Genomic DNA, 14,301 nt, shown 5'->3' with positions numbered 1-14,301 from the left:
TTGAAGGAGGAGGCCATCTGGGTTGTACGGTATTGGAACTGGTCCTCCTAGGAGCAGATGCGGCGGAGACGAAGGAATTGGGAACATGGGATGGCGTTTTCCTGGGAGCAGATACGGCTTATATGTGGCAGATGAGGTTTATAGACCTCAAATCAGGTCCCCCACAATCTCCTTTTTTCTAATGAGGGAGAAAGTGAGGTCTGCAGATGCTGGAGATCAGAGCTGGAAATGTGTTGCTGGAAAAGCGTAGGTCAGGCAGCATCCAGGGAACAGGAGAATCGACGTTTCGGGCATAAGCCCTTCTTCAGGAATGAGGAAAGTTTTTCCAGCAGGCTAAGATAAAAGATAGGGAGGAGGGACTTGGGGGAGGGGCGTCGGAAATGTGATCGGTGGAAAGAAGTCAAGGTGAGGGTGAAAGGTCAGACTGGGGTGGGGGCGGAGAGGTCGGGAAGAAGATTGCAGGTTAGGAAGGCGGTGCTGAATTTGATAGATTTGACTGAGACAGGGTGGGGGGAGGGGAAATGAAGAAACTGGTGAATTCCGAGTTCATCCCTTGTGGTTGGAGGGTTCCTAGGCGGAAGGTGAGGCGTTCTTCCTCCAACCGTCGTTTTGTTGTGGTCTGACGATGGAGGAGTCCAAAGACCTGCATATCCTTGGTGGAGTGGGAGGGGGAATTGAAATGTTGAGCTACAGGGTGGTTGGGTTGGTTGGTCCGGGTGTCCCAGAGGTGTTCTCTGAAACGCTCCGCAAGTAGCCGGCCTGTCGCCCCAATATAGAGGAGGCCACATCGGGTGCAGAGGATGCAATAGATGATGCGTGTGGAGGTGCAGGTGAATCTGTGGCAGATATGGAAGTTTCCTTTGGGGCCTTGGAGGGAGGTGAGGGGGGAGGTGTGGGCGCAAGTCTTGCACCTCCTGCGGTTGCAGGGGAAGGTGCCGGGAGTGGAGGTTGGGTTGGTGGGGGGTGTGGATCTGACGAGGGAGTCACGGAGGGAGTGGTCTTTACGGAATGCTGATAGGGGAGGGAAATATATCCTTGGTGGTGGGGTCCGTTTGGAGGTAGCGGAAATGATGGCGGATGATGCGCTGTACATGGAGATTGTGGGGTGGTAGGTGAGGACCAGTGGGGTTCTGTCCTGGTGGCGGTTGGAGGGGCGGGGCTCAAGGGCGGAGGAGCGGGAAGTGGAAGACATGCGGTGGAGGGCATCGTCGACCACGTCGGGGGGGAAATTGCGGTCCTTGAAGAAGGAGGCCATCTGGGTTGTGCGTTTTTGGAACTGGTCCTCTTGGGAGCAGATGCGGCGGAGTCGAAGGAATTGGGAGAATGGGATGGCGTTTTTACAGGGGGCAGGATGGGAGGTGGTGTAGTCCAGGTAGCTGTGGGGGTCGGTCAGTTTGTAGTAGATGTCCATGTTGATTCGGTCGCCTGAGATAGAAAGAGAAAGGTCGAGGAAGGGGAGGGAGGAATCTGAGACTGTCCAGGTGAATTTGAGGTCGGGGTGGAAGGTGTTGGTGAAGTGGATGAACTGTTCAACCTCCTCGTGGGAGCACGAGGCGGCGCCGATACAGTCATCGATGTAGCGGAGGAAAAGGTGGGGGGTGGGGCCAGTGTAGTTGCGGAAGATGGATTGTTCGACCTCTTCATAGCCCCTACCTGCCCTCGACCTCTTCATAGCCCCTACCTGCCCTCGACCTCTTCATAGCCAACTGCCGCCGCGATATTAACCGCCACCTGAACTCCCCCACCCCTCTCCCCCATCCCTCTCACCCACTCCAACCTCTCACCCTCGGAACCCGCAGCCCTCCACTCACTCCATTGCAACCCCAACCTCACTATCAAACCAGCAGACAAGGGAGGCGCGGTAGTAGTTTGGCGTACCGACCTCTACACCGCTGAGGCCAAACGCCAGCTCGCAGATACCTCCTCCTACTGCCCCCTTGACCATGACCCCACCCCCCACCACCAAACCATCATCTCCCAGACCATCCATAACCTCATCACCTTGGGGGATCTCCCATCCACCGCCTCCAACCTCAGTCCCACAACCCCGCACCTCCAGCTTCTACCTCCTGCCCAAAATCCACAAACCTGACTGCCCCGGCTGACCCATTGTCTCCGCCTGCTCCTGCCCCACCGAACTCATCTCCGCACACCTTGACACCGTCCTGTCCCCCTTAGTCCAAGAACTCCCCACCTACGTTCGAGACACCACCCATGCCCTCCACCTGCTCCATGATTTTCGCTTCCCCGGTCCCCAACGCCTTATTTTCACCATGGACATCCCGTCCCTGTACACCTCCATCCCCCATCACGAAGGACTCAAAGCCCTCCGCTTCTTTCTTTCCCGCCGTACCGACCAGTACCCTTCCACTGACACCCTCCTTCGACTGACTGAACTGGTCCTCATCCTGAACAACTTCTCTTTCCAATCCTCCCATTTCCTCCAAACGAAAGGAGTAGCCATGGGCACCCGCATGGGCCCCAGCTATGCCTGCCTCTTCGTAGAATATGTGGAACAATCCATCTTCCGCAACTACACTGGCCCCACCCCCCACCTTTTCCTCCGCTACATCGATGACTGTATCGGCGCCGCCTCGTGCTCCCACGAGGAGGTTGAACAGTTCATCCACTTCACCAACACCTTCCACCCGGACCTCAAATTCACCTGGACAGTCTCAGATTCCTCCCTCCCCTTCCTCGACCTTTCTATTTCTATCTCAGGCGACCGAATCAACACGGACATCTACTACAAACTGACCGACTCCCACAGCTACCTGGACTACACCTCCTCCCATCCTGCCCCCTGTAAAAACGCCATCCCATTCTCCCAATTCCTTCGACTCCGCCGCATCTGCTCCCAAGAGGACCAGTTCCAAAAACACACAACCCAGATGGCCTCCTTCTTCAAGGACCGCAATTTCCCCCCCCGACGTGGTCGACGAATGCCCTCCACCGCATGTCTTCCACTTCCCGCTCCTCCGCACTTGAGCCCCGCCCCTCCAACCGCCACCAGGACAGAACCCCACTGGTCCTCACCTACCACCCCACCAATCTCCATGTACAGCGCATCATCCGCCGTCATTTCCGCTACCTCCAAACAGACCCCACCACCAATGGATATATTTCCCTCCCCTCCCCTATCAGCATTCCGTAAAGACCACTCCCTCCGTGACTCCCTCGTCAGAACCACACCCCCCACCAACCCAACCTCCACTCCCGGCACCTTCCCCTGCAACCGCAGGAGGTGCAAGACTTGCGCCCACACCTCCCCCCTCACCTCCCTCCAAGGCCCCAAAGGAAACTTCCATATCTGCCACAGATTCACCTGCACCTCCACACACATCATCTATTGCATCCTCTGCACCCGATGTGGCCTCCTCTTTATTGGGGCGACAGGCCAGCTACTTGCGGAGCATTTCAGAGAACACCTCTGGGACACCCGGACCAACCAACCCAACCACCCTGTAGCTCAACATTTCAATTCCCCCTCCCACTCCACCAAGGATATGCAGGTCTTTGGACTCCTCCATCGTCAGACCACAACAAAACGACGGTTGGAGGAAGAACGCCTCATCTTCCGCCTAGGAATCCTCCAACCACAAGGGATGAACTCGGATTTCACCAGTTTCCTCATTTCCCCTCCCCCCACCCTGTCTCAGTCAAATCCATCGAATTCAGCCCCGCCTTCCTAACCTGCAATCTTCTTCCTGCCCTCTCCACCCCCACCCCAGTCTGACCTTTCACCCTCACCTTGATCTCTTTCCACCTATCACATTTCCGACGCCCCTCCCCCAAGTCCCTCCTCCCTATCTTTTATCTTAGCCTGCTGGACAAACTTTCCTCATTCCCAAAACGTCGATTCTCCTGTTCCCTGGATGCTGTCTGACCTGCTGCGCTTTTCCAGCAACACATTTCCAGCTTTTTTCTAATGAAAACAATCCTAACCTACTCAACCTCTCTTCGTAGCTAGCACCTTCCATCCCAGACAACATCCTCATAAACCTTCTCTGCACCCTCTCCAAAGCTTCCTTTTGGGAATGTGGCGACCAGAACTGTACATAGTATTCTAAATGCAGCCGAACCAATGTGTTGTACAATTTTAACATGTCCTGCCAGCTCTTATACTCAATACCCTGTCCAATGAAGGCAAGCATACCATATGCCTTCTTGACCACTCTTTCCACATGTGCAGTAACCTTCAGGGTACAATGGACCTGATCTCCCAGATCTCTCTGCTCATCAACTTTTCCCAAGGCTCTTCCGTTTACTATATAATTTGCTCTTGAATTAGACTTCCCAAAATGCATCACCTCACATTTGCTGTTGAAGGTTAAATAATTTCCTCATACTTCTGGAGGTTAGTTTCACTCCAGCGAGCAGCATGTTGGCAGTGAGATGGACAGCTAATATAAAGTGTGGAGCTGGAAAAAGCAAAGCAGACTAAGCAGCAGATGAGTATGGAGTCTGCGTTTCAGGTCAGGATCTAAGGATAGTGCAGCCAAAAGGGAGAAGAACAATCCATAATGCTTCCTGATTGACAATGTCATAGGCCTTTGTAAGGTCAAATGTGGCAGTGTTCAGAAACTCCAACATTCCTTTCACAGCTATCGCACGGCAAAACTCATGTCCATTGTGCCTCTCCATGGTCAAAGCCATATTGCGATTTCAAGGAGTTCCTCAATCACTGGGGGAAAGAGATGATTGAGGACAACTTTGGCGATGACATTTCCAAACGTCAACAGCAGGAAGATTGCCTGCAGTTACCACAGTCAGACCTGTTCCCTTTTCAGAAAATGCTCATGACTATGGCACTTTGGAGCTCTCACAGGATGCTCTCCTCCTTGCAGAGGAGGCAGACAAGGTCATATAGCTGCAGCAGGAGCTCTTTGCCTCCACGTCATTGCCTCAGCAGAGCTACCATCTGCTCCAGCAGCCTTCTTATCCTTGAACTGGTTGATGGCCTTCTCTGCTTCATGGCAAGTAGTGTGCTGTGGGATGTGGTCAAGAACACTTAGATCCAACGACAGAGCCCTGGTTGAGGTGGTCTCAAACAGCTAAACAGCACCAACAGCTGCCATAAAGAAGTGACTACAAAAACTCAAATAATCCAAGATAAAGAAAGTTCAGGTTTTTTTATTTTGAGATTTCACAAAGACATGGCATGGGACATGCAAAGTATAAACCTATATTCTAACTAATTAAAATACCTCTCAGGTCACTGATACTCACAGATCATGACATCTTGATTCAGACATTTTTATATTATCAACATAGCAGTGTTAAAATAGCTTTTTCCAAACCACAGAATCCTCAATGTGCAAACAAGGACAACCCAGTGAACGAGAAATGGAATGGTGCAGTGCCTGCACTCAGGGGTGGCACCTCCCTACTTTGCACAATGCAATTTTTTTTTAAAAAAAAGAAAAGCAAACAAGTGATCTAAATAATAGTTAGTCTTAGTCTTTTGTTTAGTTCTTTAATCCAAAACAAATATACAACTAAAAAATGAAGGAAACAATCTTTTTTTTCATTTAGTGCCATTCACAACCTCAGGATGTCCCAAAGCACTGCATGTGTCTTGGAAAATGCAAGTACTATTGAATTCTCTTTTTAACGTTCCGTCAACCTGATTTATGGGAAATTAAATTATTGTCAACTGTTTCAAACAAATAATTTGTTCAGAACAAGACTGCAAAGAGTATAATAACATGCATCCTGTAACTAACAGCAGCAGCAAGTTGAAATAGTGAAACTACTGAACCTTTACTTGAACCTACATAAAGCACAGATAAACATACATATGTCAACAATGCAGAAAACATCAGTAAAACATAATTAACTTCATACCTATTTCACAAATCGAAATTTCAGGCTGTAGCAATGCCCTGAATATAATGTGAACTTGCAAAATAAACAGCATCATTGTTTACACAAGTACTAATGTACCAGCATGAGATAGCCAAATCCTGGTAAAATAACTAGATGCAGTTAAAACCAGTTGCCCCGTTAAGAAACGATTTAACAAGAACTGCAACTCATTACATTTCCAGAGTTGTTGGTTTCTAAACTTTATTGAGTTCAAAGCAATTTAAAACAGCATGATCAAATATACCAGTGTACTTTGCAGCAAGATATATTTTGCTATTTCTACCAAAAAAACATTACATGCCTTCCTGTGAAGGTGGACTGAGAATTTCTTAAGATACGTGTAACAGCTGACAAGCGAGAGGCAAACAACACAGTCAAAAGTAACTTCGAATTTTTGTATGCCTTGAACAAATTAACTGCATAGCTGCAGGAACAGCAATGTCCAGATCATATTGTATTGCAAATGCTGTACTAAAAATCAACTGATTGGTTAAACTGTGGAAATAGAGTGCAGTTCACAATAAAAAAAAAAGCGATGTTAGCATAAACAACTCTGGAACAAAACATCGGGGATTCAACATCAAATTTATAAAACATGAAATGCTTTCAACAACAAATACTCATGAATGTAAAACTGTAGATATAATGGCACAAAGTTAAACTACAAGTTGCCTAATAATTTGCTTGAGTCTCAAAACACCATTTTCCAGCAAATGAATTCTAAAGTAGTGACGTAAGCCTAATCCTTATTTTGGCGACACTAAACAAAGACAAGAGTCAACAACAGATGAAAATGAATTTAATTTCACATCACATTGACAAAGAATCTGCACTAATAGGAGGATCAAACATTGAGTTTACTTCAACGGAATGTCCACAAACAGAGAAGCTCCTGAATGTCTCTCCTTTATAAGAGTTTTTAAAAATCATTCATAAATAGCTGGATACCAAGTTACATAGGATCAATATTATTTAAATAATATACTTGTGTTAACAAACGAAACATACAGTATATACCCACTACTGAATTAAATTTACAAATTCTTCCTACATGTCGTGTAACATTTAGTCAGGAATTTCAGCGAGTCCTGTTTAACAGACTTTTGCATTGGGTAAATAAGCACGGAGATCAAAATTAAATAATTCATAAAAGAAAACCACTTCCTGTTCAAAACTTTGCATTCAACAAGAAACATTATCCAACTATTTAAGTGAGTAAATAATACGAACAGTGAAGAAAAACATGACAGGATGCCTTTTTATTGCCATTTAATTAAGACAAAGACAAAAACATGAACAATTCCTAATGATTTAGTTAAGATCTAATAAAATATATCTATCTACTTCTGACCACTGTACTCATTAGATAAAAGTGCCTAGCAATCTAAAAGAATAACTTTGCTCTGCAAAGTCAATGTGCTACAAATACAAAGTGCACAATAACCTATTAAAATATTTGTAGACCCAATTGTGTGCCAAGTAACAAAATATTATATAAAATGTATACATGTTGAGGTGTGCATGGATGGAATAAGCTGCTAGTGGAAGTTGTGGAGGCTGGTACAATTACAGCATTTAAAAGGCATCTAGGCAGCTACATGAATAGGAAGGGTTTAGAGAGATATTGACCAAGTGCTGGCAAATGGAACGAGATTAGGTTAGGATAGCTTGTCGACATGGAGGAGTTGACCAAAGGGTCTGATTTCGTGCTGTGCATCTCTCTGACAACTGGCAAGGCAAAAAAAAATTTATGCAAGAACAACATCTAAGCTGTGAAACATTAAGTTACTCTGACAACTCAATTTCATTGGCTGTGAATGTGATAGTTGCTGGAGGGAGCCATGTACACTCATATCATCGTAACATTTAAGCTGCTCCTCAATTTTTTGGTCATCACTATCCAAACATTGGTCAGAAAATTCAATATCTACCTGGGTACTATGCTGGTAGCAAATTCTCATGTGGATCATCAAGTTTTTCTGTATACAAAAACTTTTCCCACAGTTACTACACACAAAAGCATGCTCACATGAATGTACAGATGCTAGATGACGATTTAAATCGGTTCTATCATGAAAAGATTTCAGGCAAAATGAACAATGCAAGTTTTTGTGTTTGCAGTGGACAGTTTTCTCATGATGATCAGTGTTTTATGTGAAACTGGCAGGACACCTTGGGCACTGATACCGCAAAGCTTGCCCAGGAAACACATGGATCCCTGTAGTTGTAAGGTTGGCCTTACATAACCAGAAGCATCAACTGGCAGCATTATTAATGCGTGCTGATGCTCAGGCTCCCTATGTTTTTCAGTGCTGTCAAATCCTAATTTGCAGAATCTACAGGTTAACTCTTCTTGATGCTAACTTGTAATCGGCAATGGGAAAACGGAATCCTTTAAAAACCTTGTCTGGAATGAATGTGCTCTCCATTTTTAAATCTTGACCTTTCAAGAAATCTGTTGCAAAGTTGACATCAAGGCCTAGGATGGGAAATTCATGTATTAGACGAGAGTATTGTTTCAAAGGGAAAAGTAGTGCAAATTTTAAGCAATAATGGTTTTACCAGAATTGAAATGTTCATAAGACTTGAATGACGTTGCAACTCCCTCTGTAGTTTCCATCTTGATCTGCAATTGTAAAAATGAACTGTGATTTATATCAATGAAAATAAATGCAGGCATATGACTTACTAATTTTTTTTAAATTGAGGGCAATCTTATTGATTTTTCAAGCATGCACCTATTTAAGGTCCAAAAATATTTGAGTAGCAGTAAAATTGTTCAACATTTACAAATTCACAGTCGCCTCCCAAATTTATTTACATTTTAATAAGCCTTGAAATTAAAAGTGTCTTTTTAACTCAAAGCCTTTGATTCTTACCTGTGGTGTTGAATCAGTTGGGTTACGTGACATTTGCTTAGGTAACATTTCATCGCATTGCAATATTCTAGGAAGACTCTGTTCTGGCAATTGGGAAGTCAGTGGAGTCAAATGTCTTGGTTGGAAATCATGCACATCTTCTGTGTGATTCAAGCTATTTCCGGGCCCTGAGGAACACAGGAAACGAGTCTCACCCACGTAAACTAGCACCAGCTGGCTTTCGACAAAAAAGAATCACACTGCAGTAAACTGTTTTTCTGTTTCTCTTCTGGCAGGAGGAGGAAAGGAGATCCTAAAGTTTGAACGGAATTGCCCAAAGCTTCAAAAAATAAACCTAAGGTGTCTTGCAGTAGTCGAGACATTAAATTGTTAACAATTTGAAGAACACAAATTGGATGTTCAGTTTGCCAATACAGCCAAAAATACAACTATTCTTACAATATTATGAATTTTCTTTACAAAAATCAGTTACCCAAATTACACAATGACTTGTAGTTGAAGTAAACTTTGGACACGACAGTATACTGTACAAACTGTTCAGAAAAGCCTAAGATATGTCACCTTGGCACACAAATGCTTAGAATACATCTTTAAATGGAATTAAGCAAGCATGCTTAATCTTCATAATTCAAGAAAACATTATATGAATCCACACTAGGTTCTACTCAGCAATGCAAATAAAACATTTAATTTTGTGATTTTTTTAATCTAATAGATACACTGCAGGGAATGATAACACAAATTAGGGAAGCAGCCCAAATTTCATTGTCAACCTGTGCGTAGCAGAGTTAGCATTCCAAATTTCTCTCCTGCTATTATATTCTTAACGTAACAGAGAGATTCCTGAATAACCCGAAAGGACAATCAATTACCGCTGATTTATCCTCAAGATCCAACTGGTTAAAAAGTAATGAAAGAACAAGTTATTAAAAAAATGTTCAACAAAAATGCTAACACGAGTCAGATATTTTAGCCAGAAGAACGCAAATAGTACAATTTGAAGTTTGAAATTGCTGTACAAATATCAGTAAAGAATTAAGCCAAAGATTCCTCATGTGAAATCAGAAAAATACCAAATATTTCCAAACAAGAACATAGTATGAAATGTCGTAGGTCTTTTATTTATTATTTGCAAAGTGTCAGCTCCACACAAATACATGGATATCACTTGAATAAAATGGTCAAACACTATTGTTAGCAAATTGCAGCTGAAAGATAAAGCTTCTGTCAAGTTTCATATGGATCCTTTACAAAGGCCTACATAACAACCTGTATTAAAACATGGCCATTATACACATAGATAAAATCCACTGCAAAAGAGTTTTAAGGGGTGAACTCCACCGAGACACCAACAACATTCCAGAAATACTTCAATAAATTTTCAAATCTTTTAAACGATACTAATTTTTGAATATCAGCCAGATCTTTTGGATATTATTCATGTTCATTAGCTGCATAGAGATATATATTTAGGCAATATGCTAACACTAATGTGCACATAAGACTACACAGACCATGTGCCTTTTACATATATAGTTCAGTTTGCATTGATATGGACAGTTGTCCTTGAAATCTTTTCTTAAATTGATTTTTGATTATTTTAAGTTGCATAAATTATAATCCATATTTCAAATATCCTGATTCAAAGCAACCAATGCATTTGGTTTGCATATCTCAATTCACTGAAGTCATCATAGTTTGTGTCAAACCTTAAAAACAATTTTCAATTTTTAAATCACATTTGTGACACAGCTTTCGTCTTAAACTCAAGTTTAATTCTTATAGCATTAACACTGAGATTGAGCAACAAATTTCTTGTTAACTCATTCAGCATCAACTTAATGGATTGTCTTTCCTGTATTGCCTCAGTTGCACATCCACATTTTCAATCCACAGGATCGTCTTATCTTGCCAGACAACTTTATGTGGTAAGATATTCTACATGGTGCTCTGCTACTGAAACAGTGTCAGAAATATACCACTGCCAAGCTCAACTCCCACTTCAAAACGTTCTCATGGTACCTTTTGATGACCACCCTGATCCATTTTGAACCTTAGTAATGCACAATCTAATTTGGTTGGCTGAAAATTCAACGCACCACTTTCCCCCAGCCTGTGGCGATAATTCTTTTCAAAAAGAAATTGAACAGGTGGTTGTATTTTGAAAAAGAAAATCATAATAATACAAGTATGGAAACTCCATATAGAACACTAGTCAACCATGTGCCATAAAGCCAAAGTAAATGCTTGGCCACCCTGCACTGTCCCAAATAGGAATACCACCACAGCAAATCATACTGAACATGTAATTTCATTTTTATAACATGCTCTTATCAACAAAAAACTGCCCTGCCAGTAAAAGGTGGTCTCACCAAAACTGACTTGCAAAGTGAAAATGCTTTTATCTTGATGCTAACTGCACTTGACAATCTTATGGATTTAGTACCCAAAGACAAAGTCACTATCTTGAAAATCAGTTTCAGCCAGTCATTGTTTACAGCGAAGCCTACCAGGAGATTTGCTGTCACATTCACCTGCCTTGCACATCTTCACATGTCCAGTGTAGCTCATCTGCAATGACTCTAACATTTGTCATCTAACTCCACAGAGCTTGAGCGCTCTTTCTTCTGCTCTCAACTTGGCCCTCCTGAAGAGATGACTGCAGGCTTCCAACTCTGATCAAATGGTCATCGTCTTTTTCTGTTCTGGATGCCACGCTTTGCTCAAACCAGAGAGTTGTTTTTGCCCCTACAAGTTCAAGCATCTCATCATTTATCTTCAGAAGGTCTGCAGAACTTTTCACATATGTCTTACAATCTACATTTTAAAAGCTTTCCCTCCCCCCCCATATAGCTCTTTCTTTATTGTCTAGATTTCTGAAACATACAGTAAAGTCACCACTTCGTCACTTGGAATATAACTCACCTGGTTATCTGAAGGGTCATATTATCAAAACAATATTCTGATGCAAAGCCAGCTATTCCCTATAATCAGCTGAGTTTTGTTTTGATCTAATTATTAGATGAAGAACTCTGATCATCAGGGACATAACATATCAATGGAATGCATACATCAAAAGGCACTTGTATGCAGCTGATGTTTCAGAAATACGAACTAAAGATAGGTTTATGCACTTGGATAATAGTATAGTTGCAGTTAACACAATGAAACACTAAAACATCAGGAGGTTAAATCTCCCACTTCTATTTGCATGAGTGTGAACTCATGATTTGAGTATTTTCTTTTCATCATTACACCACCACATGAAACTTCCTTCAAGCGGTCTTTCAAGTAAAACATGCCTGCTCACAAATGATTCTCATCTATTCCTATTTGCATACATAAAAGTATTATATGCTGAATAGTACAATGAACATTTCTAATTTGGCCAAATACTCAACTGCGCCAGGCCTCAAATGACTACGTCAAATAAATAATTTGCCTCCAATATTTTTCAGTAGCCAGAAATATGTTTTAAGTGTAATAAGCTACATTTATTGATCAATTATAAGTTCTCATTATGCAGCATCTTATTTAAACTACCTTACTTTAATTCAAATTGTCTCAAATTTGGGAGAGCTCTCTGTACTCATGGATTTAACAGGCCAATAGCACCAATACATTTAAGCAACCTGGTTTAACACTACACACAAGTTATGGTCCATTTTTACATCGGTGTCAGCAATGGTTGGAGAGTTGAGGCTTCTTCAGTTGAGGGCAAGACAACACATTGGAAAAGACAATTGATGCAAGTAAGGTTTTTCAAACTAAAAATTATATTTCAGCTACAAATTTTGACAGTGAATGTATCTATACAAAATCATAAAAAGCTATTCAACGGAGCCAATTTCTCAGCTTTTTGTCTGTAACTCTACAGTTAACAGTATTTCAAGTCTGCATCCAAATGTTTAAAAGCCATGGGAGTTTCTGCCTCTGCCATTCTTTCGGACACAGAGTTCAGAACCGTTCCAGTCTTAGTGGAAAATATTTCTCCTCACCCACTTTTAGCTTTCGACTATTTACTTGAAATCTACAACCTTTAGTTATTGTTGATCTCTTTCAAACAACAAAAATGTTTCTTCCTTATCAATGCTCTCAAATTTCTACAAAATTATAACTTCCCCCAGCAGCTTATGAAATCTTTCCTTAGAGCTACAGTTTCCCATTCTTGACAGTCTCTTGCAAATCTCATCTATCATGTTTCTTCCGTGATCAATCCTTCCTGCAATGCTTGACCAAAACCATGCACAGCCTTCTCGCTATGGCTTTACAAATGTTTATACAGGTTCAGCAAAACAGAGCTCCTCTTACAATCTATGCCATGACTAATAAAATAAAGCACCCTTTAAACACCTAATCTATCCTCCCACCTTCAAGGATTTACTGACTTCTGTGCAGAAATTTGACTAACTGGTTAAAGGAAGAGGCAAGTTTCATGCTACTGTTACACATATGACTACATGAATGGTAATTAGATGCTATCAGTCTAAAATAATCTCTTGCCTACCACCCATTGTCATTCATGAATGCCATGTATAAATGTCAGTCACAATATGATGCCAGGTACATAGACCATGGGTTTTAGCAATTTGTTGATCAGACCAAACCTGTACCTTTAATTGTTTGGAATAGGCAGGTACAGACTATACTCAACCAACTCAAGCTTGTCAAAATCAAAACGAACACGAAGAGTTACTCTTTGAATGGACAGCACTTGCTGTACAATCCAGAGTCTAATAATACAAACACTAACAACCAATAGAAAATAATCAGCTAAATCTCAAATGCAGCTCACTTATGTTACAACTGACTTACATTCATACATGGTGATCCATCTATCCATTTTTTGAATTACTTTGGAGCTCAGGGAGCACACAGCTCCCTTCACCATCTCCACAGCAAAAGCTCAGCTCATCAATTTCAACTTGGTAACCAGTCAGCATCGTTTCTCCTGAAGTATAAATTGTTGAGATATTGCTGAAATTTTGCAGTTTTACATTTGCCCTGAAGTGTGCAAGACATCAGGATTTGGCAGCACCTCACTCTTTTCAGCAATATTAAAGTTTCAGATGTGGTCATGTCATCCCATTTCCTCCACTCAGTCGAAGCAAAATGCTCAGAGACACAGTGCAGTTTTACCTCCTTCATCTTTATTCCAGGCCCTGAAGGGAGAGAGAACAATTGCCCATGTGTACAGAGACATGTGTTCACGGTCTTCTCTTGAACACCAGCTTCTCAATGAATTATATAGTAATTTTACAGGGAGGAGCATCCAGATAAGACAATATACATATTAATGGGGTGACTATTACTATCAGCGAGTAAAGATTAAGCCATCTGCTGTTACACAATGAATAACTGACTTCACCTCAGGAATACCTTTCACCTTTTTAACATGTTACTTCATCATGTCAAATGGCTCGACATAATGAATGCTTTTCCACCTTGTTAACCCAGTACCCTTGCCTGCAACACCCCATTGTTAACTGTAAGTTCTTAGCTGATCCAAGTCATGCTCAGCTGAACCTCGTTTCACAAAATTCAGAACTTGACT

General features: G+C 42.2%; 1 protein-coding gene across 3 annotated transcripts in view; it reads right to left on the bottom strand.

Moving 5' to 3' along the window:
* zbtb46 (zinc finger and BTB domain containing 46) overlaps window positions 1–14,301 on the bottom strand; it is a 106,636-nt gene that overhangs the window by 26,088 nt on the left and 66,247 nt on the right. For 2 of the 3 annotated variants that reach the window (XM_043710445.2, XM_043710447.2), the window contains exons 5-6: window positions 8,748–8,914; window positions 8,431–8,494 (exon numbers count right to left, since the gene is read on the bottom strand). The exons of the other annotated variant lie outside the window; for it this stretch is intronic. In XM_043710445.2, coding sequence (XP_043566380.2) covers window positions 8,431–8,494; window positions 8,748–8,914 — 231 coding nt within the window. The remainder of the gene's footprint in view (window positions 1–8,430; window positions 8,495–8,747; window positions 8,915–14,301) is intronic. 3 annotated transcript variants of the gene reach the window in all.

Source organism: Chiloscyllium plagiosum, unplaced genomic scaffold, assembly GCF_037043375.1.
Source record: "Chiloscyllium plagiosum isolate Xiang-an unplaced genomic scaffold, Cpla_swu_hap1 HiC_scaffold_15, whole genome shotgun sequence".
In the NCBI taxonomy this organism is placed as follows: domain Eukaryota; kingdom Metazoa; phylum Chordata; class Chondrichthyes; order Orectolobiformes; family Hemiscylliidae; genus Chiloscyllium; species Chiloscyllium plagiosum.
This window is presented reverse-complemented; position numbering and strand designations above follow the sequence as displayed.